A 25847-nucleotide genomic window follows, 5' to 3' on the forward strand; every position below is an offset into this window, starting at 1 on the left:
GTATAGTTTTGTAACAGAATAAATTATATGTTCAGCCCCCCTTTCAGCATGCCATTCCTAATATTCTACACAAATGTAAGAGCACTGTACACACCACCAGACCTACTTCAGGTCGGACATTTTTTTTTCTAATATAAGAGCGCGCATTGTTCTCTTGAAATGACAGAGTAGAATAGAATGAATGGGCAACTAGCGCAAGATATACTGCTTTGAGAGTTGCGATGGATTTAGCCGTGTGACATGCCCTTCATCAAGCTGTACTGCACACGGCTTGCAGTACTGGCGCAAAGTATAACCGCCATCGCCTTAACACTGAGCAGAAGCCTGCGTAGGGGTCGCGTGTCGAGCGAAGTTTGTAACCAAGTACATGTGTAAGCTAGAGGTGCAATGGTTCAAGGTGCTTTGAAGACGTTTATTTTGTAAAGAGGAAGATGAGCAGCGGCGGCAGCCGCACCGCCAGCGCACAGCGCGAGATTGCTGGGTTGACGACCGAAGCTCGGAACGGCATTTTGGCTAGCTGTCCTTACGCTATTTCCCCGAAAATCCGGCTACAATTTATTTATTTTTGCTTTAATTAGCTAACATTGGCGGGCGCAACTAGAAAATACGATTGATACACTGGCTTCAACGTATGCTAGATACCAGATCTATAATAAAAACGTCGTCGAGAAATCAGTTGCACATTCATTTAGATAATCAGTCTTGTTACTGCAGAATCCCGGTGTATTCATGCCTGTGCATACTTTTCTATATACCCCGATATCGAGCTCGACAAACGAGCAACGCTTAGCATCGATAACCTACGCAGCGCAAATACGAGAGCCTCCACCTACTAGCGCCACCTGTCGCCGGGAAACGGAAACAGCGCCGGCGGCGAACACAACCAGGACGGTGCGCCGGCCGCAGTGTGAACACCTAAATTATTCTTACACCGTGTTCTGGACGCAGCGCCGACGGAACAACAAGAAGGTAGTTGGCGCGGACTGGTGAGAAGTTCTTCTTCATGAGTAGGTTGTTTTGAAGCGTGAACGAAGACAATCCACGCTTAAATGCCCTAGGGACAACGTCGGTGTGCCCTTCCAAATACTCGACTAGGGCTTTTAGCTCCGGGTCTCCTCGTTGCTGTTCGGCGCAGTCTTCCGCGCTTATTATTCCAAGGAAGCGTCGTCATCCTCGTCATCTTGCGGCGGCGGGTCAATGGGGGCGCGTGATAGGCAATCGGCATCTGAGTGTTTTCGTCCGGACTTGTATGTTACAGTGAAGTCGTATTCTTGTAGTCTGAGGCTCCATCGTGCCAGCCGTCCTGAAGGGTCCTTTAAGTTAGCTAGCCAAGACAACGCGTGATGGTCGCTGACCACTTAGAATGGCCTGCCATATAGGTAAGGGCGAAATTTCGCTGTAGCCCAAACGATGGCGAGGCCTTCCTTTCGGTTGTAGAATAATTGCCTTCCGCTTTTGACAACGACCGGCTAGCGTAAGCTATCACGTGTTCATGTTCATCTTTTCTCTGGACTAGGACGGCACCGAGGCCTAGGCTACTGGCGTCAGTGTGTATTTCGGTATCGGCGTGCTCGTCGAAGTGCGCAAGTGCGGGCGGCAACTGCATGCGTCGTTTGCGTTCTTGAAATGCGTCGGCCTGCGGCATTTCCCACTGAACTCGACGTCACATTTAGTTAGCTGTGTCAGCGGCTCAGCGATGCGTGAAAAGTCCTTTACAAATCGCCTGTAGTAGGCACACATGCCAAGAAATCTACGTACTGCCTTCTTGTCGATGGGCTGCGGGAACTTTGCGATGGCAGCTGTCTTCTGCGGGTCGGGGCGGACTCCAGACTTGCTGATGACGTGGCCTAGGAACAGAAGCTCATCGTAAGCGAAGCGGCACTTTTCTGGCTTCAGAGTGAGCCCTGATGACTTGATGGCCTCAAGTACTGTTGCAAGCCGCCTATGGTGATCGTCGCATTTTCCGGCGAAGACAACGACGTCATCCAAGTAAACGAGACAGGTCTGCCTCTTCAATCCTGCTAAAACCGTGTCCATCACGCGCTGGAACGTTGCAGGCGCCGAGCACAGTCCAAATGGCATAACCTTGAACTCGTAGAGGCCGTCTGGGGTGATGAAGGCGGTCTTTTCGCGATCTCTTTCGTCGACTTCTATTTGCCAATAGCCAGACTTGAGGTCCATCGACGACAAGTAGTTAGCGTGTCAGAGCCGATCCAATGCGTCGTCTATCCGTGGGAGGGGGTATACGTCCTTCTTCGGTGATCTTGTTCAGACGACGATAATCGACGCAGAAACGTAGGGTTCCGTCCTTTTTCTTCACCAGGACAACAGGGGATGCCCACGGGGTTTTCGACGGCTGGATGATGTGGTGGCGCAACATTTCGTCGACTTGTTCTCTTAAAGCTTCACGTTCTCGCGGCGAAACTCGGCAAGGGCTCTGGCGGACTGGTCGAGCGCACTCCTCGGTGATTATGCGATGCTTGGCGACTGGTGTTTGTCGAATCCTCGATGACGTCGAAAAGCAGCCTTTGTATCGTCAGTCTGCTCCGACGATACATCATCATCATCAGCCGGGCGTAACCAGGCTGATGATGATGATGTATCGTCGGAGCAGACTTGTGAGCTGCTGTTGTTTAATCACGGAGAGACATGGATTAATGTCGTAGTCTGGTTCGGGAACCATGGTCGTCGGGGTAGATGCGGTGGAATCCGAGAGGAGAAACGCATTGCTGGTTTCCAGAATTTCCTCGATGTACGCGATCGTCCTGCCCTTGTTGATTTGCTTGAACTCTTGGCTGAAGTTTGTCAGCAACACTTCAGTTTTCCCTCCATAAAGTCGAGCGATCCCTCTTGCGACGCAAGTTTTACGGTCTAGCAGTAGACGTTGGTCGCCTTCGATGACGCCTTCTACGTCAGCGGGTGTTTTGGTGCCGACCGAAATAACAATGCTGGAGCGAGGCGGGATGCTCACTTGATCTTCGAGCACACTCAAGGCGTGGCGACTACGAGGGTTCTCCGGCGGTATCGCTTTATCTTCCGATAGTGTTATTGACTTCGACTTCAGATTCGTGATTGCGCCGTGTTGGTTCAGGAAGTCCATACCGAGAATGACGTCTAAGTCCGGTAATGAATGGTTATTCTTGCCATGCAGATTCCAGTCGGCGTGATGAGGTGTCCTCCAGCGGTTCGAAATTGAGGGCCTTCTCATGCGGTCTTAACTTTCTTCAACTGGGCGGCGATGTGTCCACTCATTACGGAGTAATCAGCCCCTGTGTCCACCAAGGCGGTAACTGCGTGGCCGTCGAGAAGCACATCGAGGTCGGTGGTTCTTTGTCTTGCGTTACAGTTAGGTCTTCGCGTCAGATCACGGCTGCGTCGTGTTGAACTGAAGTTGGAACGTCGCGTCGTCAAGTCGTTTTTCGTCGGTGTAGTCTTGGCTTCCTGGCTTCGTCGGGACGGCGGCGTGTCGTTATTCGGTCGTCGAGATCGTCTCTTCGTCGTCTTCGCCGGCGGCGGAGGATCTTCGTCAGTTCGACGAACAGCAACCGCACCTCCATCGGTTGCTGCTTTTAGTTTTCCGGATATGGGCTCGCAGAGCGGCCCCGTGCTGGGCCAGTGTATAGACGGCGCTGCGGCGACAGGTAGCGGCCTGGTGACGGCGAACGGGACGGTCGTCGAGGGCTCCACTGAGTAGCGGCGAGGTAGTCCGCGATGTCACGAGGGCGTTCACCTTCCCTCGGGCGCTGTGCGTTGACGGCGAAGCCTCGCAATCCCAGGTCGAGGTATGGGCATCGGCGGTACACATGGCCGGCTTCCCCGCAGTGGTATCAGAGCGGGCGGTGGTCAGGAGCGCGCCAAACGTCTGTCTTCCTCGGGTAGCTGCGCTGGGCGACGGGTGGGCGTGCTGACGTCGGCGGCGGTGGTCGACGGTATTGCGGCGTTACAGGGCCCTGGCGTGGTCGTGGACGGGGACCTTGACGGCGGGCGACGGCGGCGTACGTCATCGCTTCTGGCTGTGGCTGCGATGATTGTGGTTGCACCTCGGGAACTCCGAGCGATCGCTTGACTTCTTTGACAATTTCGGCGATTGAGGCCACTTGAGGTTGCGATGAAGGGAAGATTCTTTGAAGCTCTTCTCGTACGACTGCCCGGATGGTCTCGCGCAGGTCGTCGGTGGCCATTGATTGAACTCCGGCGTAGCTTGTTGGCTTGGTGCGTCGGTCGAATTGCCGGTTCCGCAATTCCGGTGTCTTCTCGATGCTCGTCGCCTCACGAAGAAACTCGTCAACGGTCTTCGGTGGGCTTCTTACCATTCCGTCAAAAAGTTCCTCCTTTACACCACGCATGAGCAGGCGGACTTTCTTCTCCTCGGACATTTCTGGGTCGGCGTGGCGGAACAGACGGCTCATTTCCTCAGTGAAGATCGCGATCGTCTCATTCGGCAGCTGCGCTCTGGCCTCCAGTAGAGCTTGGGCTCGCTCTTTTCGCACGACGCTTGTAAATGTTTGCAGGAAGCCGCTTCGGAACAGGTCCCACGTCGTCAACGTGGCTTCTCGATTCTCGAACCACGTCCTGGCGGAGTCCTCCAATGCGAAATAGACATGTCGCAGCTTGTCGTCGCTTGCCCAGCTGTTAAACGTAGCGACCCTCTCATACGTTTCCAGCCAGCTTTCCGGGTTCTCAAATGTGGAACCGCGGAACGTCGGTGGTTCCCTGGGCTGCTGCAGCACGATGGGGGATGCTGGGGCTGCCATTGGGGTTGCCTTGGTCACAAACTTCTTGGTCTTCTCAGGTAGAAGTCCGTGCTCCGGGGGCAGCTGTTGAAGACGGCGGCTTGCTCGATGGTCCGGGACGACGCTGGTGTTCTCTTTGCGGTCCGGGCTTGGATCACGGCTTGTCGGGGGCGTCCGGTACATGAACAAAAAGTACCTCCACGAGATGTCACGTGGTAGTGACGTTAAAGAACGCAGTAGAAACACTGTGAAAGACAAAACTAGCTTTTATTGGGCGAACCTGTGCCCACAAAGACAGGCTACACTTAAAGCACAACGATAGCGGCGAACACAGTCGGCGATCGTCGAAAATCTGATCAGCGGGTGAAGCGCGTCGGCTTTTATACATCAATCGGCGAACGTTCCAGACTAATCGTTGGGACCCGCCTGCCTTCCACAAAGTTCTACACCATTCGCGTTAGGCGATGAAATCAGATAACGTAAGGTTCGGCGACAACAGACAGCGGATAGAAGCATCGATAACTTTCCAGAAACTTCGGATATATGCAGGCGCGTCCCGCACTGTGCGATAACATTTGTTAGGCGGCGAAACATGGTCGCCCGATAAAGATAAGTACACGTGTCAATATCTGATTTCGCCAAAGCGAAGGCGCGAAAGATGCCATTTTAAAAGAGGGCTGTTTGCGCTATACTTGATTAGTTCCAATAAGTTCGTTGTGTCGCCTCCCAGCCTCCATGGTGCCAATAAAACGCTGAGCAGTGTAATTCAAGATATGCAAATGTTCGTTCTTCGTCTCTTGTTTGTTCTTGTTGTGATATTTAGCGTGCTTATAGAGAACTGTAGTTTTGTTGTTTTTGATAGTGCCACGTTTATTTGGTGTCGTCCTTGCTTGTCTTACCTTTAACGAAAATATTTTCAAATAATATTTTGTAATTAAGCTTCGTAATTTTCATCTGTATTCTAGTGCACTAATATGGTGTTTGTATTGCCTTAAGCATTGTATATATCTATTGCATATCTATAGAGTAACGTGTATAACGGTTACTGCAGTCTCATGCTTGAATTTTAATAAAGAATGTTTTGGATGCAATCATGCGTGTCCTCACGGGATTAAACTTAGTGATGCAAACAAAGCCTAGCTTCAGAAGGATCGACATCTGAGCTGTGTTGTCTTTTCTACGTTCTTGTTCGTCTTGAGTGCACTAAACTTTTCTTTAAGTGGAAGCTTTAGTTCGGGCCCAACTCCGATGCGGCCTATTCAAATACATGTAAAACGCAAAAACTTTTTCTGAGACAATCCCTGGACCGATTTTAATGAAATTTGTTGCATTTGACAGAGAAAGTTAAATTCTATTGACTGTTGGAAGCTAAATTTCGATTTAGGTCCTGTATTTTGCTAAAAAGCTTTTCAAAGATTCGACCGTTTGAAAAAAAAAAAAATAGAAGCACGAAGTTTACAAATTCATAGCTCTGCATCAAGAACAGATATCGCGGTACTGTAAGCGGCATCCATTAGATTATTCAAAGCGGACAAATTCGTTAAGTCATTTTACTTTTTACGTGAATTTGTTACGTTGGTTACAATGGTTCTGAAAAAGCTGTATTTCCTTATTACTAAAATTTTTTTATATTCATGTGTAGCATATCGATTTTGTCCGCTTTAGGTGTTCTATTAGATGAAATTTACAGAATTGTATTATCCTTCTTCGTTGTTGAGTTACAAAGTTGTAAACTTGACAATTTTGTTTTTCGAAAATTTTCTATTTTTGCCATTTTTTAATAAAAAATTTACAATCTAAATCGAAAATTCGAAATCAACAGTCACTACTTTAAGCTTTTCTTTAATATGCAACAAACCGCGTCAAATTGGGTGCAGTAGTTGCCGAGAAAAATCTATTCTCCTTTTACATGTATTTAGATAGGAGCACCCGAGCTAAAGGTTCTTAAAGCCTAGCTTTTGCTGAAAACAGAATGCAGATTAATCACAAAGTGAACATATGTGTTGATGTTTACAACAGTACGCGTTTCAAGCAAGTTTTGTTGTTTTCCTTATAATAATAATAATAATAATAATAATAATAATAATAATAATAATAATAATAATAATAATAATAATCCCGTTGATCGCACTTCGTTCTTCTTAATTTGGTGGAATTAAAATGAAACGGCATATTTTCAGTAGCGTAGCAGGCGAGAGGGGGGGGGTCAGTATAGGGAAAGGGGGACTGCATGCGCATTAGCCCAGGCATGGCATGGCATGGCAAGAACTTTATTTTAGTCCAGAGAAACTAGGGTCCGAGGGCACAAGCCCCCAGGCTAAGTCGGTGGCTCCGCCCACGTAGGCACCGGTAGGCCAAAGGCTTTCCCGATGTCGTGAGCTCTCCGGACGGCCAGAAGTTGATCTTGGAGGACTTCGCTGGATATGCGCTGACTCCAGTCCTCCTCACTGTTGAGATCCGAAGCCCTTTGGTTGGGGCACAGCCAGAACGTATGATCAAATAGACACGGAGTGTGTCCACAACTTTTACATTCCGCGGGAAAATCCCGGTCAATTTTGTTAAGCACAAAAGGTGTGGGATAAGATTTAGTCTGAATCATTCTTAATGTGACTGCCTGAGCTCGGTTGAGCTTCTGATGGGGGGGGGGGGAGGAAAAAACCTCCTTCCGTCCCTATAGTGTGAGGTGATCTCGTGAAAAGTAGTAAGTGGGTCTTTGTAGGAGCCGCAGTCATCCTGGAGCAGTTCCTGATCTGATGCGCGGCATGTGAGATCTCGCACAGCAGAGTGAGCTTGCTCGTTAGGATTGCAGCCACTGGGGCTGACCGAGTGGCCCTGATGAGCCGGAAACCAGACTAGGTGTGAGCTATCCAGTAGGTCGTAATTATGAGTATTAATACTGTGTATAAGTAACTTGTGTGCTTCCACTGAGACGAAGCCGGCTGAGTAATTCCTAATAGCTGTACGGGAATCGGAGAAAATCGTGGAGCCTCTCCTCATTGTAATTGCAAGTGCTATGCTTGCTTCTTCGGCGGCATGAATGGAGCTCGTTCTTAGTGACGCCGCGTTTATTAATTTACCGCTCTCATCGACCACGGCAATAGCGTAGCGGTTGCCCGATCCATAACTAGTTGCATCGACAAAAAGAGCTGAGCTGTGTTGTTGGTGCAGTTTACCCAGAATGCATTTGGCCCTGGCGTCCCTTCTGCCCTTGTACACAGGATGAATATTTCTAGGCATGGGGTCTACAACTAATTGTGTCTCCACCTCCTTGGGTATTTTGAACTTAGAGACGTCTCCTCCTCGAGGCAGTATTCCGACTTCATTTAGAATTTTAAACCCTGACTTAGTGTTGGAGAGTCTTGCAATTTGTGACATTGAATGTGCCTCAATGAGCTCATCTATAGTGTTATGAAGTCCTAACTTGTTGAGGAGTTCGGTACTCGTTCCGTGCAGGAGTCCCAGAGCCCTTTTGAGTCCGGAGCGTATACGTGCGTTTAGCTTAGCCTTCTCTCCCTTCCCCCAGTTCAGGTATGATGCAATGTACGTTACATGACTGATGAAAAATGCATGATATGCTCTGATGAGATTGTCCTCCTTGAGGCCTGCATTTCGGTTTGAGACCCTGCCCAGGAGCTTTAAAGTACTGTTGGCCTGACCTGTGAGACGGTTTAGGGCCGTAGCGTTACAGCTCCTTGCGTCAATGAGAAGACCCAGAATTTTTATTTGCTCTACTCTGGGTATGACCCGTCCTGTGTTGTCTGTGATTTTTATTGGCAGAGTTTCTAAAGGCACAAGGTTTCTAACACCTTGTCTCCCCTGTCTGAAGAGCAGCAGCTCAGATTTACTAGGCGATAGCCTGAGTCCGGTGCCCTTAAGGAAGGATTCTGTGGTGTCTACCGCTGCCTGTAGTGTCTGCTCTAGTGCTGCGAGTGACCCCCTTGGGACCCACACTGTGATATCGTCAGCGTATATGACGTGCCCCAAGCTCGGGATTTTGGACAATTCCTCCGAGAGCCTGTGCATGGCAATGTTAAAGAGGAGTGGGGACAATACTGAACCTTGTGGTGTGCCGTTGTTGCCTAAATTGTATGGACCGCCTGTGACTATCCCGAGTTTGACCCGAGCTGTCCGATTAGCTAGAAAGGACCTCACATAATTGTAAAAATTGCTTCCCAGGTTCAAGGTTGAGATTTCATGTAGGATATGTTTATGTGCAACCGTATCAAATGCTTTGTTAAGATCCAGACCCAGGAGGCCCTTTACGTCCCTGCTAGGGTCGTCAATGATAGCCCGTTTGATCATGAGCATGGCGTCCTGTGTGGATAATGCCTTCCGAAAGCCTATGAGATTGTGTCTGAAAAGCTCCTGGTTTTCTATGTGTTCTATTATCCTGTTATGAATAGCATGTTCGGCTACTTTGCCAATACAGGATGTAAGTGATATGGGCCTGATGTTCTCCTTTGTTAGTGGTTTGTCGGGTTTCGGTATAAACGTGACCTTGGCCTCCCTCCATTCCGGTGTCCCCATTTTTATTAATCCGGCCCTGGGCATAAGAGGATGTATGGATGGATGGATGGATAGATGGATGGATGGATGGATGGATGGATGGATGGATGGATGGATGGATGGATGGATGGATGGATGGAGGGATGGATGGATGGATGGATAGATGGATGGATGGATGGATGGATGAATAGATAGATAGATAGATAGATAGATAGATAGATAGATAGATAGATAGATAGATAGATAGATAGATAGATAGATAGATAGATAGATAGGCTGAAAACGCCTGACGTAGGAAAAGAATGCTAATCACATTTTAAAAAAATGTGGCGAGCGTTGGGAGTTTCAATGTTGAGACCCATGCTGAGTTATCTGTCTTGGAAGAGTTTCCTTTTCTTTTATTTTTTCATGAACGAGGGATTTGGAGAAATTCTAGAATATTGTTGAGTGTTCCCGCCATCAGATTGCTGAGGGGAAGACGCAAAATGCTCAATTGCTGAGGACGAATGGACAGCTTATCAGAGAACTCCAAAAGATCAACAGCGAAATAGTTCAATTAAAGCAATACAGCAGAAACGTGAAACTTGAGATTCGTGGGTTTCCTGCAGTTCAGCCTGATGATCTTCCAAAAACAGTGCTGAAACTTGCTGTACTCGCTCGCACGAGCGTTCGTAGCTTAATCTGATGTTAACGTGTCTCATCTAAAGACAAAGGACAAGCAAACGAAAAGCTTTACGCCGCAAAAAAAAAAAAAGAAAAAATGACGTTGAATATTGATAATCGCGTATCTCAGGACCCTCAATAAAGTTTTTCCATCCATTCTCAGATATGAGCAAAGCAAGCCCGGTTCGACGCGATAAAAGTTGGAAGTCCGTTTGGGTGGCCGAAGGGAAAATCCTCATGCGAAGAACAGAAAATTCACTCGTCCTAAGCATCAAGTGCAAGACTTATTGAAGTTGTGTAATTGTTTTATTTTACGTAGTCTGACTTGCTTTTAACACGCCTTTCACATCAGGTTCATCAGACGATCGCTGTACAGGCTCGCTTTCTTATCTTTCACAGGAATGTACTCAGCATTCGCAGAAACTTAATTTGATGGCATACATGCGGCGGCATGAATATGCTTTCGATATATTGTTGTGGATGAGACATGGCTTGAGTTTGATGAGACAGTTCACATAGATTTACTTTTCCTTGGATGGATGGATGCAGAACTTTAATAAGGTCCTGAGGTACGCGACTCAGCGCGCTGCGGGCCGCTCCCACGTTGGGACAGTCAGGCCTTGCCCGACCGCCGCATCGTGGGCCCTCTGGACAGCCCATAGTTGCGCCCCGGCATCGGGGCTCTTGATAGCGGAGAGCCACTTGTCTTCATTGATTCGTTCTGTGCCTCGTAACGAGGGGCAACGCCAGAGCATATGGTCTAGGCTAGCGATGTCATTGCAGTGCCTCAAGCAAATAATTTATGTAGAAGAAGAGGGTTTTTTATTGTAATGGAAGTACATTGTTTTCAAATTGTTGTCTTCAGTGTCTATTAGTGAAAACGCGTAATAGGCAATTAAATCATTGGCGTAGTGAATCGGCCTCCAAAATCCACTGCAACAATTTCCTAGAAAGATTTGAAGCCATTCTAACGGAGTTTGCAGTGAATCATACAAAAAATGTAGTTGGCGATTTCAACATTGATCGTGCTTCCAATAGCAGTAAAAAATTGCACTCCGTGAGTCATTCGGGCTGCGTAATCTAATCAACGAAACGACACGTAATACTATGTTACCAGTATTGTAATCGATCATGCCCATTGAAATATCGAACGTGGTGTTTCTGCCGGCACCTGCCCTGAACCGATAGCTGATCATTTACCCATTTTCGTTATTCTAGAGTCTCATTCGCCGCGCCATCGCGTCCACACACTTCGCCGTCTGGCCGCACCTTCACCGAAAATTCGTCCGCTTCCATCGCCACTGAATATCTTCATTCACGACAGCGTTATTATGCGTTAAGGAGAGTTCACAACATTTCAATGCTCTCGGTGCGGCTCGAGGGCCTAGGAAGACACAGCCTGCTGCTGCTGACGCTCCGCAGAGGCGTTGCGACGGCAGAATGCGGCAATGCCGACTGAGACGAGCTGCCCAGACTGCTCGACAGAAAGGCTTCGTGCGCCGCCGCTATCGCCGAGTCCGTCTGGCAGTTCAGCAGGTCCCACATGAGCGACAGCGGCCTAACCACGAAAGCGCCGAACACCATCCGGAAGGCGGCTACCCACGCCGGCTCGCTGTGCACGCCGCCAAATAGCAGAGCTGGCGCCCCGCTCTCACCCTGCGCCGTAGACCTGCGGTACACGGGATGCGCATTCAAGGGTCAGTGTTCAGGCTTGTAAGGTGTTATGAAAAAAAAAAAAAAAACAACTTACCGATCCCAACTGCTTCATTTAAAATTGTTTCTAAATGTAGTGAACAATTACTACCCCCGTGAAAGTCGTTGAACAATCACACGCGCTGTAGTAGAAATCGGCGTTACGCGAAAGATGTTGCGGTCAGCTAGCAATCTAACTTTGGTTGTACTTGTGCAAAGCGCTACGGAGATGGTGCAACGTGTCCGTGAAAGCCGATCGACGGCATGGGTGACGCGAGCGTGTTTGTGACATGACTATGATAGCCTGACGACTACAGGACTAAGGCAAAGACTGCTTCGCTCCGTAGATGCTTCAACGTCCATGTATGGCAGTGAGCAAGGGATGCATGGTGCCTATAGGGGTCGATGCCCGATAGGGCCATAAGTGGTGCACTGTAAACAGGGCTGATGCCGATGTTGGCGCTCTTTAAAGTGAGCCGATCTTGAAGGCGATGCAATGTCATATAGATTCACGTATGCCTACCTGACATATGCCTACCTGAAAGTGCATGATGGTGGCAAAGAATGCGTCGCATCAAAACTAATCGATATTTTTTTGCGCTATTTACCTTGGTTTTATTGACATTTTACAAAAACATCGAAGAGGACAAGCTCGTCTGGCACTTTAGGTGCGTTTTCTACAGCCTTTCACTAGCTGTGTTAATCTTCACCGACATTGCTCTAAGAACTTTTCATCGGTCGTCGTTCCTCGTTTTGTAAGAACATCAGTTACGAGACTGAAAGCTTTCTTATAATTTTCGAATAAATCGGCGCGCTGGTGTATAACGAAAGAGTTGTTGAGAAACTCACTTTCTCTATCAACTTTCGACCCGCTGTGGTTGCTTCGTGGTTTTAGCGTTGCGCCCCTACCGCATGTCGCTCCTATCGAAATGCGGCCGCCGCAGCTGCATTTCGATGCGGCCGCATTTCGATGGGAGCGCGATGCAAGTACGCCTGTGTACCGTGCATTGAATGCACGTTAAAGTATCCCACTACGGCGTGCCTTATAAGCAAGTCGTGGTTTTGGCACGTAAGAAAATCCCAAAACATTAAACGTCTCGCCCAACTTCTTCGTACTACAGTAGCATTCCGTTTTATAGAAAATGTCGAACCCACTGGCCCAGCAATTCATATTTCTCTCATTACGTACAGGATGGAAGGAAAGTTGGTGTTGTACGCCACAAGCACTTTGCGCACCAGATAGTGGTTACGAAATACCCCAATCCTCGTGTCTGGGTCCCCCATGAAGCGCAGTGCTTCGTTATGTTCTTGTTCGAAGAAGGCGCTCGCGAAGGGGCGATAAAGCAGTGCATCGCTCGTTACAGCTTGTATCGCCAATAAAGTAGTTGAGTGGCAACAGTGTTGGGTTTCATTATAGGCCGATAATATGACAGCAAGGGTATCCCTGCTTCACGTCTGTCTACGCTTTAGCGCGCGTCGTCTAATCGGTCTCGCGCACTGTAGCTTCCACTCGAAGGCTGCGCCGTTTCGAAGCCGCGAGTATTAACGAGCATAGCCTCTGAAATCGGGAAGCCCGCATGTGAGCTCATCGCGCGCCACCCGATTTCGGAGGCAAAGCGCACAGAGTATCTATCGCACCTTGGCAACACAAGGAGCGTCGCCGACGGCGCCAGGTGTAGTTGCTCCAGCGTCTTGCGGTACTCCTCGCGCGAGAACTCGCGCAGCGGGTTGGTGCGTGCCATGGTGAACGGGAAGCAGGAGGGGAGCACCCTAGCCAATAACTCCTCGGCGTACCAACGCACTTCGTCCAGGTACGCGGAAGCTGGAAACGACGTCATCTCTGAGCTGCCGTCTGGCAGGTTGAGAACGATGTTCGCTTTGTCAGCGCTGCCGAACGCGCCACAGCCGCGAACCACTGACGGCGTGCAGCTCACCGACTTGTGAGCGTTGCCGCCTCCGGAAGCCTGCGAGACGTCGGTGCTCGGGGATCGACCACCGCCAGTGGCTCCCAGGCGGCTCGCCGACGGACGACTCCGAGCCCGGTTGCGGACGTTTGTACCCGACAACGAGGCACGATGCGTGGCTTTAGTGCTCGCAATGGCATCGACAGCGTTCGCCTTTTCCTCGACGACGCCGCCTTCCTTCTGGTCGCTAATGGTGACGTGGGCGTGCTGCTTGCTCGGCGACGTCGCAGGTGGCGCTGCAGGCGATGTCAATGCTCCGCCTCCCTGAGCTGCTTTGGCGTGCCCCTTGGGACAGAAATGCAGATCTTTTTAGCTGAGTGGTACTAGCTTAACGAAACAGATAGAGAGAGTGAGTGAGGAAAGAGAGCTTGTAAAAATAAATAAAGTTAGGCAGCCTCTGGGGTTATCCTGATGAGGCCCCTAGATTAACTTGTTTCGCTCCTGAACAACGCGTGAAAATAGAATAAAGCTTTCTTATATGGCTGTTCAGTGAGCAGTGATCCTTCGTGGGAGAATCCTGTCGCTTAACACAACGACTGAGCTCTAAAACGCTCCCACGATTGTGGAGACTTAAAATGATTGACAGTGCATGGTCGAACAAGGGATGCCTTAATTTTGCTTATGCAACTAGTCTGACGAAGGCAGTGTGTGACCAGCATAAGACATGCCTTATTCGAGCACTCTTAATAAGCACTAGCCTGGAGGTGCGCTTGAAAGAAATAAACGTAGAAAAAGGTCAACAGTAGCGCCCTTCCGGTAACTTCTTGACGCTTCCCTCACTCGCCAGTCCAATCCATTCACACAGGCCCCCACTCAAGTCATCCGACTATACAGGTGACTTTTGATGGCCCCGCACGTGTTTACGTTTTTCACAGGACGAATCCCGCACCCGGCCTTTGTAATAGTCTCCTCTTACGACACAGGTAAAGGATAGCGTTAAGAGGCGGAAAGACGGTAGCGCGGATCAGATATTAAACGAGCTTCATGTTCTGTAGATTGAGAGGAAGGTATAGAGGTCGATGCGACATGTAAGACGTTAAAAGGAGCGCTCGTTGGAAAGGTCAGCGAACTAACCTTGGTGATGTTTGTGCGTGACTGGTTACCAATGCTCAGGGACATGGTGGGACCTTCCATGTCGTTCAGTGTGCAAAAAAGATTGTTCAGTGATTCCTCAAGAACCCCCGCCCGGTATAAGAGCGTGCGTCTGGACGCCGTGCGAGCCATCTCGTTTATCCATTCGGCCTCGTTCCTGAACACGGTGGCCGAGGGAGTCTTGCGAGCTTCCAGCTCGTCGTCGATGGTTTGGTCGTCACCGTCGCTGTCCACGAGACGCTCATAGGGTGGGCCCCTGGCGGGCGTTGCCCTCCCTTCTCTTGGTCGCGAATACGACGTCGGGACCCTCTTGATCTTCACTGTGGCGCTATCGCCACTGGTGCGGTGCGTGGGACCGAAGACGAGCGTGTCATCCAGCTGGGAGTTCCTGGCCGTGAGGAACTCCTTGCTCTTGCTAGGGTTTGAAGGTCTCCGCACGCTCTTCCGCGACTGAGGCGGGTACCAATTCTGAGTTACTATGGCTTGAGTTTTCTGCTGCGGTGGTGGCGGCGGCTGTGGCAGTGGAGGCGGTGGAGCCGCCGTTTCGCAAGCAGGCTCCTTCACGGAGTGCTTGTGGGACGCCTCTTCCGCGGCCTTCTGTACCTCTGGTTGAGTCGGAGTGTCGAGACGAGGAGATTGCGGTGGCGGTGGGGTAGGCTTCGGAGAAGTGAGGAAAGAGTCGATTGCGGCAGTTTCTTCCTCAGTGATGGTGTCGATTCCCAGTCGCATACGTACAACGGACACGTCCTGTTCGAGTGACGTCGTAGGAAGTGGTGGCGGGGACGGCATTTGAACATGCGTTCGCGGCGTCCCATTTTCGGGAAATCTCGCCCGGTTGTCGTTGGCTGGCGGCTTGGACAGTGAAGCGCTCTTGGACCTCTTTGCTTTCTTTTCGACCAGTGCCTTCGCATCCTGAGAGGCATTGGCGGCGGCGGATTCGAATTGTTTGATCTTCTGGGCGAGTTGGCCGAGGCCGGTGTCCTTCTCTCTAGTCGAGGAACCAGGAATTGCAGAAGCCTTTGCGCCCGCCTTCTTCAACGTCACCGCGGCTTTCTTCGAATCTCCCGCGTGGTACTTCGTTGGGTATTCGTGATGCTGCTTGCGTTTCTCAGAGCCGTGCTTGCCTTGCTGGTGTGTCGACTGTGGCACATCTGAATTACTTTGTTGCTTATGATAACGTGTACCTGAAAGACCCCTTTGCTTATTCGCCGAGGGGTCCTTGTTTCCCACCTGTTCGAATGCGGCCTCTAGCAACACTTCAAAGGCTTCGGGAGCGTCACCTATGTTTTCCTGCAAGCTCTCCAGCTGGCACGACCTCTTTAACGTGTCCGCATGTTGTATCTGCCTCGTGTTCCTCGCGTGAACCTCGCCGGCCTTCGCCAGAGGCGGCACCTCGAGTTTTGTGGCCTGCTTTTCCTTTTTGAACTTTGGCTTCTGAGCGGACTCGGCGAGCAACCGCACGTCTGAGGTTGCTTTCGTTGCATCGGCGGCCGACATTTCCAAGGACTTAGAGTCGGAGTGCTGCTCGTACTGGGAGCTACCCAATACCTTGTCGGCAAACTCTTGCGCGAGCACGGCGAATTTTATGAGCAAGGCGGAGGCGTCTGCGACGTCGCACAACATTGAATCGATGTCGTTCAGTCCGACCGGTACGACACTGCTGACGGCAGCGCTGGCTGGGTGCTCGACGTCACTTGAGCGAACAGCTCCTGCCACTGGCGGCGGTGGCATGGTCGTGTTATTCTCGTCCTTTCCCTTGGAAGACGCCTTGAGCGATCGCAGGCGTGCCTGCTCATTCGCACCGTTTTCTGCTTTCGCGACGGTGGCGGCCATCTCACTTTTGTCGTCGTTCGGAGTAGGCATCCCTTTCTTCTCAACGTCGATGGACGCGCTACCTGCAGCTGCCGCCACGACTGCAGTGAACGGATTCTCACGGTGTTCTTCAGGGGGTATTATCAGGTCTTTCTTTCTTTCATTACCGTCTCCCATCAGCGACGCCAGGTCTCCAGCCAGGTCACCGTGGACCTGGGTCGTTGCGATTGTGGGGGGTGGAACTGTCGTGGCCTCTTCCATCGTCGAAAGTTTCTGCAGCAGGTTGTTGTACGGCCGCTTGTCATCCATGTTTATTTGCGTGGCCTGTTCGGCGAGCAACACGATGCTGGTCTGCACGTTGGCCTCTTGTCTCTTGTGTTTCTTCTTGGAGCGTCGCCCTCCACCCTTACTGCGTCTTTTCGCGACGCCTTCGGCCGGTGGTTGTTGGGAGAGCGCTCCCGTGCCTTCCGCTTTCGGTGCTGCGACTGGGAGGCGCACCGATGACGGCTGACGATTGAGGCGCACCATGCGGTCGACGGACATGCTCGCTTCACTCACGTTGCGCATGTCCGAGTCAACCTTCTTGAGGTTGAACGAGGCCATGAGCGCCGCGAGTCGGTCGCCGAACGACACTGCGTCGGTGAATCCCACGACAGAAGCCTCGAGGTTGCCGCGCGAGCTGATGAAGAACGTGGAAGGGATGGCGGTCACCGCGTAGACGAGAGTGAACTGGTGGCAGGCACTGCTGTTTGCTCGGAGCCGAATGGGAACGCAGCCCATGACGTCAAGCAGCTTGTTCACCTCGGTGTCCTCGAAGGTGGAGCGCATGTTTTGCGAAGCCAGGTCCTCGCCCTCGATGAACACCAGGAGCAAGACCCGTCGGCTGTGGGCCTCGGCGATGGCTTGAAGCATGTTGCCGCTGAACCACCTCATGACGATTTCGCCGGAAAGGAACACGCTCCCCTGCGCCGCGAATACCGGCGGGTTTTTTACGCAATCACTGGGTCCTAATTTTGTCGAATATGGGGGCCTCCGCTGTAAACGTCTGGCTCTTCGACAGTCACGGGAATTTTGCTCGGCCCAGCCCGGGGCCAGGCATAATGGCCGTTAAGGGTTTCCTCTTCCTTCTCTTCTACGCCTTCCGTAGCTGAGAGTACCTTGAGCTGAAGTGACAGCAGTGTGGTATCCTGTTAACTTCTGGTTTCGGTTTTGGGTCTTTACATCAGGGCGCCACTCAGCGCCAAACGCTGTAAGTTGCCTTCCTGCTTCCCCTCGGAGAAATAAAGGTGCATTCTTCGTCTGGTCCCCGACTGGAGCAGTCCGGCTCTTTTCTTGCGGCGCTGCGCGCCCCGGCTGTTTAGGCCTCATGCCGTAACCCTTCCGTCCGGCCGCCCCGTCGAAGCTACAACAAGCAGCGTCAGAACACAGAGCGTAGCGAGCGGTAGAAACAATATGGGAGGAACTTGATGCATACTCGCGGGCAGCTGGAACGTATGCATGACCATTTGGCATTTGCGAATGGCTTTGTGATACACAGAGAATAACTGCTCAATTTAGTGATTCATACATTGATGTTTCACAAAATTGCAAATCGAAATTGAATTCAATTTAATACCTTCACACTTGCGAACCTTTTATTAACGCATGTTTTCCTTTACCAGACGTGGTTGCTTAGTGGCTTTGGCATTCCGCTGCTAAGCATGAGGTCGCGGGATCAAATCCTGGCCGCCGTGGCCGCATTTCGATGGGGGCGAAATGCAAAAACGCCCGAGCGCCGTGCATTGGGTGCACGATAAAGATCTCCAGGTGGTGGAAATTAATCCGAAATCCCTCACTACGGCGTGCCTCAAAAATCAGATCGTGGTTCTGGCACGAAAAACTCCAGAATTTGATGAACGTTATTCTTTGAAAGAAAAGAAAATGTATCCAAAATTAGTCGACTTAACATTTTTGTACGATTTCCACTTTACCCCGACGTATACTTTATCTCCATGATACAGAGAGCAAGCAGGTAAGCAAGCAAGCAAGCGTAAGCGCTGTCTCTCCTACTCCGTTTAACCGCAGGCTTCTTGGCCCGTACCTGACCGCCGCGCTCAGCGCGACGCTGCGTGCGTAGGGGCACTTTCAAGGTAGAACCGCTTCCGAGAAACGTCCACCCGCAATTCAACGAGGGGCGCCGAAAGGCGAGGGCCCGAGCACTGCTGAAATCGACCGCCAGCTGTCCGGGACTGGCGGCATTTGTAGACGCGGCCCAGTACGGGCGCAGCGACCGGTACGCGGCCGTCTCGATACGCTGGGATGGTACGATCATCAACGCAGCATCGGTCAAGGGGGTAACGTCCGAGGTGGCCGAACAGGTGGCAATAGCCATGGCAATGAGGGACCCCGAACGTCCATACGTATATACAGATTCGCGATCGGCGGCCAGAGCATTCGCCTCGGGCTCGATATCGCGGAAAGCAGCGGCCGTCCTCGGCAGTGAGGGAGCCGCGGGTCATCACATCCTCAAATGGTTTCCAGCCCACATGGGGGCCGACGTGCACCCCGACTTTCCCAACGCCAACGAGCTGGCACACGGACGCGCGCGAGGACTCACGCACCGCGGCGATCGTGGCGAGCGAAGTGGCGGGGAGGGAGGGGAGCACCGAGACCCGCTGCTCACCTTCAACGAAATAACAACACATTATCAGCTGTCGAGGAGGACCTTCCCGCTCCCCCACGCTAAACTTACTAGACCACAGTCATCTATATTCAGAATGCTGCAAACAAGGTCGTTCCCCTCGAGAGGCAGAATGAGCCTTTATTCACCGGACGTAGAGCCGGAATGTCCGGATTGCGGCGAATCGTACTGCTCGCTATCGCACATGCTTTGGCAATGCTCCGCGCTAAGCGGCACCGTGTTCAGCAAAGAAGAAGACTGGATGGACGCCCTGCGAAGCGACGACCACCAGATCCAGCTTCGGTCCGTCCAGAGGGCTCACGAAAGGGCGGAGGCTCACGGGCTTCCCGTCCCAACGTGGGTGCGGCCCGCGACCCCTGCCGACCACTAAACCAAGAGTGGGTGGGAAGGGGTTTCTCAGGACCCAATAAAGTTCTTTCCTTCTCCTCCTTGGCCCGTACCTGGTACCGTACCCAGTAATGGGTATGCACCACGATATAGGGAGCAAACAAGCAAGCTCCATCGCATACCACGAGGCATGAGTGAGTGAGTGAGTGAAGAAACTTTATTGCAGGTCTTGCGAGGACGCGAACTAGTTGCGCACCCGGCTAGTCCCACGTCAGGACCGCCAGGTCTAGCGCACTGGCCATGAGTGAGTGAGTGAGTGAGTGAAGAAACTTTATTGCAGGTCCGGTAAGGACGTGAACTGGCCCGGTCGCGGGTACGCTGAACAGCCAGGATTTGCTTGTCTAGAGCGGGGCTACGCAGAAGCAAGTCTCACTCCTCCTTGATGAACTTGGGGTATGTCGACCCGAACTCCCACAGCATGTGCGCTAGAGTGGAGGTCTGCCCGCAGGAGGGGCAGGCGTCGTCGCGATACACGTCCGGGTAAGCCTCGTGTAGAACGGAGAGACACGGATACGTGCTGGTCTGCAGAAGTCTAATCGAAACGGCTTGCGCCCTATTCAACTTGGGGTGTGGGGGTGGAAAGACCCTTCTAGACGAGTAGAAGAATTTAATAATCTCGTTGTGAGTAGCGGGAGCGTCCCTGTGGCTGTAGGGAGGAGGGGAGTCGGTGCTTCTTGCAGAGGAAGCGCGGTCGGTGAGGTCACGCGCAGCCTCATTGAGGTTCGGGGGAGCACCCTCGACCTACCCTACGTGAGCGGGAAACCAGTGGATTGAACGATGCGTGAGAGCATATCGACTCGAGCTGCTAAGAAGACGAGCAGCTTGCTTGGCGATGCAACCCTTCTGAAAAGCCCTAACTGCCGTTTCGGAATCGCTATATATCTCGGACCCACGACCGTCTAGCAGGGCGAGGGCGGCTTGCTCGGCGACTCCGGGGTCTGAAGTGCGAATGGAGGCGCTATTGGAAATGTTGCCGCTGGAGTCGACCACAACGATGGCAAAGGTCTTCCCACCGCTGTAGCCCGCGGCATCGACGAAGCTTGCTCTAATGTCTCGTTTTTTGATCTTGTACCTCTATCTGTGCATCTGCTACATGGCGTTCTACCTGGTGTAATAATATGCAACTGCAATGAAAAATGTGCGCGTATCGACGCTACGCGGCGCACATGTCGCGTCGCGCGTCTTCTTGCGCGCTAGGACGCGTTCGTAGGGCGTTTTCCGCCGCGTGGAAGCAAGCGCTGGCGTGGCTCAGTGGTAGAGTTGCTGAGTCCCACGCAGCGGGCCCGGATTCAGTTCCAGGCTGTCCAGGCAGTCCTGTTTTAACGCGACAGCGTTAAGGAGCTGGTGTCGCAGAAAAGCCGGTGTCGGCGCATTGGCCGTGAGCGATAAATCCGGGAAGGCACTTCATAAACAAAAAAACAACTTGCAAGATGGGCTGGGTGGGAATCGAACCAGGGTCTCCGGAGTGTGAGACGGAGACGCTATCGCTCAGGCACAAGTTCGACAGTTCAAAAGCGCCTCTAGTGAATGCGGTGTTGTCTTAAAAACGTGCCTTAGAAAGTTATACTGCGGTGTATATCGGTAATTATGAGCATGTAAATTCGAGAAGTCGCAGTTACACAAGTAGCAAAGTACGCTTCCGCTACATCTCTTCTGCGCTCTGCGCACACGCAGAGCCATCTTGCGGCAAACACAGAAGATCCCCTCCTCGCAATGTACGGCGCTGCCCCGACACGTGGCGCGCCACTCGCCCCATGATCGCGTCCGCCTTCATGGCGCGTCGCGGCCTGGCTGTCCGTGCCGGTCCGTGGCTCGCGTAGATCGTTTGAGTGGGTGGTGCGAACGGGGTGCGATAACGCTATCGCGTTCCACTCTTGAAGGCGAAGCTTAAGCGTCCTCCAATTTTTGTTTTCTCATTCCCGGCGGTAGCTGCTACGGACAGCGGTGGACGCTATCGCTAACTGAAACGGCTATTGGAATGAGCCGTAACAGCTTAAGCTGCAGAAAAGTTGGCGCGCGATAACTGTTGGGAATTTGAGCGAATTGAGGAAATTTGAGAGAAGTAGACAAGGGGACTCACCTACTGGGCAGAAACCTGGAGGCTTATGAAAATGGTTCTACTTAAATTGAGGACGCGACGAGCTATGGAAAGAATGATGGGTGTAACGTTAAGGGGGGGGGGGGTAAGAAGAGAGCTGATTGGGTGAGGGAACAAACGCGAGTTAATGACATCTTAGTTGCAATCAAGAAAAAGAAATGGGCATGGGCAGGGCATGTAATTAGGAGGGAAGATAACCGGTGGTCATTAAGGGTTACGGACTGGATTCCAAGAGAATGGAAGCGTAGCAGGGAGCGGCAGAAGGTTTATTTATTTATTTGTTTATTTATTACAAATACTTTCAGAGCCCGAGGGCATTACAGAAAGGAGTGGTTAATACATATACAAGTGTGCAATAATACAATTTACGAAAATACAAGTTAACAAAATAAGTAATCTTCCATGGCACTTCTGAACTTAGTGTCGATAATGGCAGCGATGGATGCAGGAAGGTGGTTCCATTCTGCGCTGGTTTTGGGAATGAAAGAATAATTACATAAGTTGGTTCAGCAAAATGGCACACCAACCTTGAACTTGTGGTCCACACGCGATGAAATGTGCGTCGGTTGAAGAAAAAGATAGCTTTTTAACACTTCATCTTGATGATAGACTTTGTGAAAGAGGCAGAGACGAAGAAATTTACGACGTAAAGAGAGATCAGGCAGGTTTAGTGTGTTCTTCATTGTGGATACAGAAGCGTAGCGGGAATAATTTGATAGAATAAACCGGGCTGCGCGATTCTGAACAGATTCAAGGGAAGCGATTAGTATGAATTGACTGGGGTCCCAGACGCTGGATGCATATTCTAGTTTTGGACGGACTAAAGTTTTATAAAGAATTAATTTTGAAGGAAGACGGCGCTTTGGAAAAGTCACGGCGCAGGTAGCCAAGAGTGCGGTTAGCATTGCGGGTTACGTAATCAACGTGCATGTTCCAGGATAAGTCGTTAGTAATATTAATGCTAAGGTATTTGTAGGAGTTAACGGGATTCAAGGGGGCTCCTTTAAGGTAATAATTGTGGTTTGTACAGCGAGGCCGCCGGGTTATTCTCATGGTTTTACATTCATTAACGTTTAATTGCATAAGCCATTTGTCACACCATAGAGATAATTGATCGAGATCTTTTTGGATATTTAGTGAATCAGATAAATTTGTTATTTTGTTGTAGACTACGCAGTCATCTGCAAAAAGCTTAATTGATGAAAAACAAGACTGCCAGGAAGATCATTTATATATATACAAGAAACAACAAAGGGCCCAGTACAGACCCCTGTGGTACGCCGGACGTAACAGAAGAAAGAGCAGAAGAATAGTCGTTAGCTGTTACATATTGAGTACGGTTTTAAAGAAAGTATTTAATCCAGTTAAATACGCTAGTGTCGATATTAAGTTTACTAAGCTTGAACAGGAGTAAGTCATGAGGTACTGAGTCAGATGCCTTTGCGAAATCGAGAAAAATGCAGTCTATATCGAAACCGAGGTCAGTAGCTATAAATAGATCATTAGTAAACGTTAGTAGTTGGGTCTCACACGAAAGCATTTTCCTAAATCTATGTTGAGAATTATTAAAAAAAGAATTGTTCTCCAAAAATTCAATTAGCTGCGAATGTATGATGTGTTCTATCATTTTGCATGGTATGCTAGTCAGTGAGATCGGACGATAGTTATCTGCTGAATAAGTATTACCCGATTCGGAGATAGGGACCACCTTCCCCACCTTCCAGTCGCTGGGTAATGTGGTACACCATAACGATTGTTTAAAAAGTTTGAGAGTATGATTGCTGAGTACACTGCGGTTATTTTTAGCATCTTTGAATTGAGTAGGTCAGCACCAGCGGAAGACGAGATCTTCAGATTGTCAATGAGCCTGGTAACGCCAAACCAATCTATAACAATGGGGTCCATAGGGGGAAAGTTTTGGTCAGGTAAACGGGGTAATAATGCAGGAGAAGCTGTATTGAAGACGGAAACAAATGCGTTGTTTAAGACTGTACAAGACTGGCTAAGAGGAAGGATAGTGTCATCGCTATCAGATAAGTGTATGAGTCGTGTTGTTGAACCACTGACAATGCTCCGAAATTTGCGAGGGTTTGTTCGAAGTACCGATGGCAGGGTGTTGTTAAGAAAAGAATCTTTTGCGCACTGAATCGCACCGGTATATTCTTTAGGAACTGGCTGATATGCTGCCCAATGATCAGTATTATTAGTTCGCTTTGCACGACGGAACATTCTTTTCTTTTTATTTGATAGGCGCTTTAACGAAGAGTTGAACCATGGTGACCGGGAATTGTAGACGATTTTCTTTTTCGGAATATATCGTTCAACGAGATGTAGAATATTTTCTTTATACATGGTCCAGTTTTCTTCTATGCAATGCTTGCCGAAGTTGATTATAGCATTCTGTAAATAATTCTCACTCAGCTATTATTGAACATGTATCAGCTCTGTTACAGTCCCGTATTACTTTATATTTTTTTGCATTTCTGTGTCGTGTTTTTAAAGTAAAGTGAATCAATGAATGGTCACTTAATCCTGGGAGGTAAGTTAACTCAGAAACTAACTCTGGAATCGTAGTAAATAGTAGGTCAGGAATACTGGAAGATGTTGCGGTTGTACGAGCCGGCTCATGAACGAGTTGAGTAAGGTTAAAGTCAGCGCAAAGATTAAGGAATTGCATACATTCAGATGAAACATTTTTTTTACGGTAGTGGAATCGTTGTTCCATGGTATTGTAGGAAAGTTAAGGTCGCCTAAAATAAACAGAGGCGAATTGGGAAACCTAATTAGAAAGCTATTAAGGACATCATAAAGATCGCTACAAAAAGAAGATGAGGCAGCTGGAGGACGGTACAATGCACAGAAAATAAATTCACGATTTGCAATAGATACACTTATACAAACAAGTTCCAAAGACGATACGACTGGAACAGCCGAGGATGCGAACATGTCACTAACAGCAATAAGTAGACCGCCCCCAGATCGGACGTCACGGTCCCAGTGGTATATATTGTAATTTTTTTCACATTTGAATATTTCGGAGTCCTTTAACTTAGCAGAGAGCCAGGTCTCAGTTATAACAATTATATCAGCAGTGCATGAGTCTATGGCTGATGATAACGCGACACGTTTGTTAAGAACGCTTCGCGCATTTGTAAAGAGCAGGGATACATCGTTTCCGTCTTGCTTAACGGTTCTCAGCTATGATGAAATTGAAGTTGCGCCCCCATTGCCCCGCGCATGCGTCTTAGCAACAGGTTCTATTTCGCGCGCAGAGTCAGTAACTGCCCAGTAAGCATAGATTTTATTATTCATGATGAGTTTGTTATATCGAAGTGAACCTGACGGGCCCTTCGACTTACTAAATTCAATTAACTTCTTACGCGATAGACGGGTTGATCTACAAAAATCTTCACCGACAGTTATGCCGGAGATTTTAATTTTACTTCTTTGGGAGAAGATCGTGTCCTCGAGCTTCGCTGAATAGAATTTGGCAATAATAGGGCGGGGTTTGCTGTCATTAAAACTGCCTAGTCTGTGTGCTCTAGAAATATCGCCATCGGATAATTGCCAGTTAAGCTGTCTTGAGAGCAAACCACGCACAGTGCTTTCTGACTGAGCCCATGTTTCAGCTGAATCGTCGGGGATGCCGTAAAACAAAAGGTTGTCACGTCTGGAACGGTCTTCCAAGTCGTCCAGACGGGATTGTATTAAAACGTTCTCTCTCTGGACTACCTCTGATACAATGCTCGAGATTTCAGTTTCAGATCTATTGCATTCAATATTTTCAACGATTGCCTCAAGAGCAGTCAACCTATTCGTCACGTCGCAAACTTTGTGTGCCAGCGCTTCTCGGTTATCTTTCAGTTCATGGAAGGCATCCATTAATTCCTTGTGAGGTGTGTCAACCTTTTCAGAGAGGGCTGCAATGGCAGCTGGCATATCACTATGGGTAGGTCCGGGATTCATTTCAATATCACTGCAGACCAGCAGTTGTTTCGTAACAAGTACACATTCCCATATTGTTATGAACAAAGCACTTCGGCACAGGAGAAGCAGCAGGCAGGCATTACTCGTACGCTTGGAATAAAGCGTTAAGCTGTTACTAACCTGCACATAGTAGAAAAGGGGATTCGTGAACGACGACTGCATCGCTGCCGCTCTCCCGTGCCCACTGAAGATAGGTAGCCGAGGTCCGTTTCTTATAGTTTGGTAGGATAGCG

The 25847-nt window shown here is 49.9% G+C and overlaps 1 protein-coding gene across 1 annotated transcript; it reads right to left on the reverse strand.

The window, feature by feature from the left end:
• Positions 1–10698: 10698 nt before the first annotated feature.
• On the reverse strand, positions 10699–17574 carry LOC129387207 (uncharacterized). The gene is made up of 3 exons (XM_055075964.1): positions 14633–17574; positions 13233–13843; positions 10699–11571 (listed from the first exon to the last, which is right to left on the reverse strand). The coding sequence occupies exons 1-3, from the start codon at positions 17393–17395 to the stop codon at positions 11250–11252; spliced, it is 3696 nt and encodes a 1231-aa protein (XP_054931939.1). The 5' UTR covers positions 17396–17574; the 3' UTR covers positions 10699–11249.
• Between the last annotated feature and the right edge of the window lie 8273 nt (positions 17575–25847).

Source organism: Dermacentor andersoni, chromosome 2 (genome assembly GCF_023375885.2).
Source record: "Dermacentor andersoni chromosome 2, qqDerAnde1_hic_scaffold, whole genome shotgun sequence".
NCBI lineage: Eukaryota > Metazoa > Arthropoda > Arachnida > Ixodida > Ixodidae > Dermacentor > Dermacentor andersoni.

What these genes read in the sequence shown, in the direction of transcription:
- LOC129387207 (XM_055075964.1), bottom strand. Translation starts at nt 17,395, where the DNA reads ATGAGGTGGTTCAGCGGCAACATGCTTCAAGCCATCGCCGAGGCCCAC. An exon ending in CACGCACAAACATCACCAAG is followed by an intron (nt 13,844 to 14,632) that starts GTTAGTTCGCTG and finishes TTCTGTCCCAAG; the next exon opens with GGGCACGCCAAAGCAGCTCA. An exon ending in ACGCTCCTTGTGTTGCCAAG is followed by an intron (nt 11,572 to 13,232) that starts GTGCGATAGATA and finishes CGTGTACCGCAG; the next exon opens with GTCTACGGCGCAGGGTGAGA.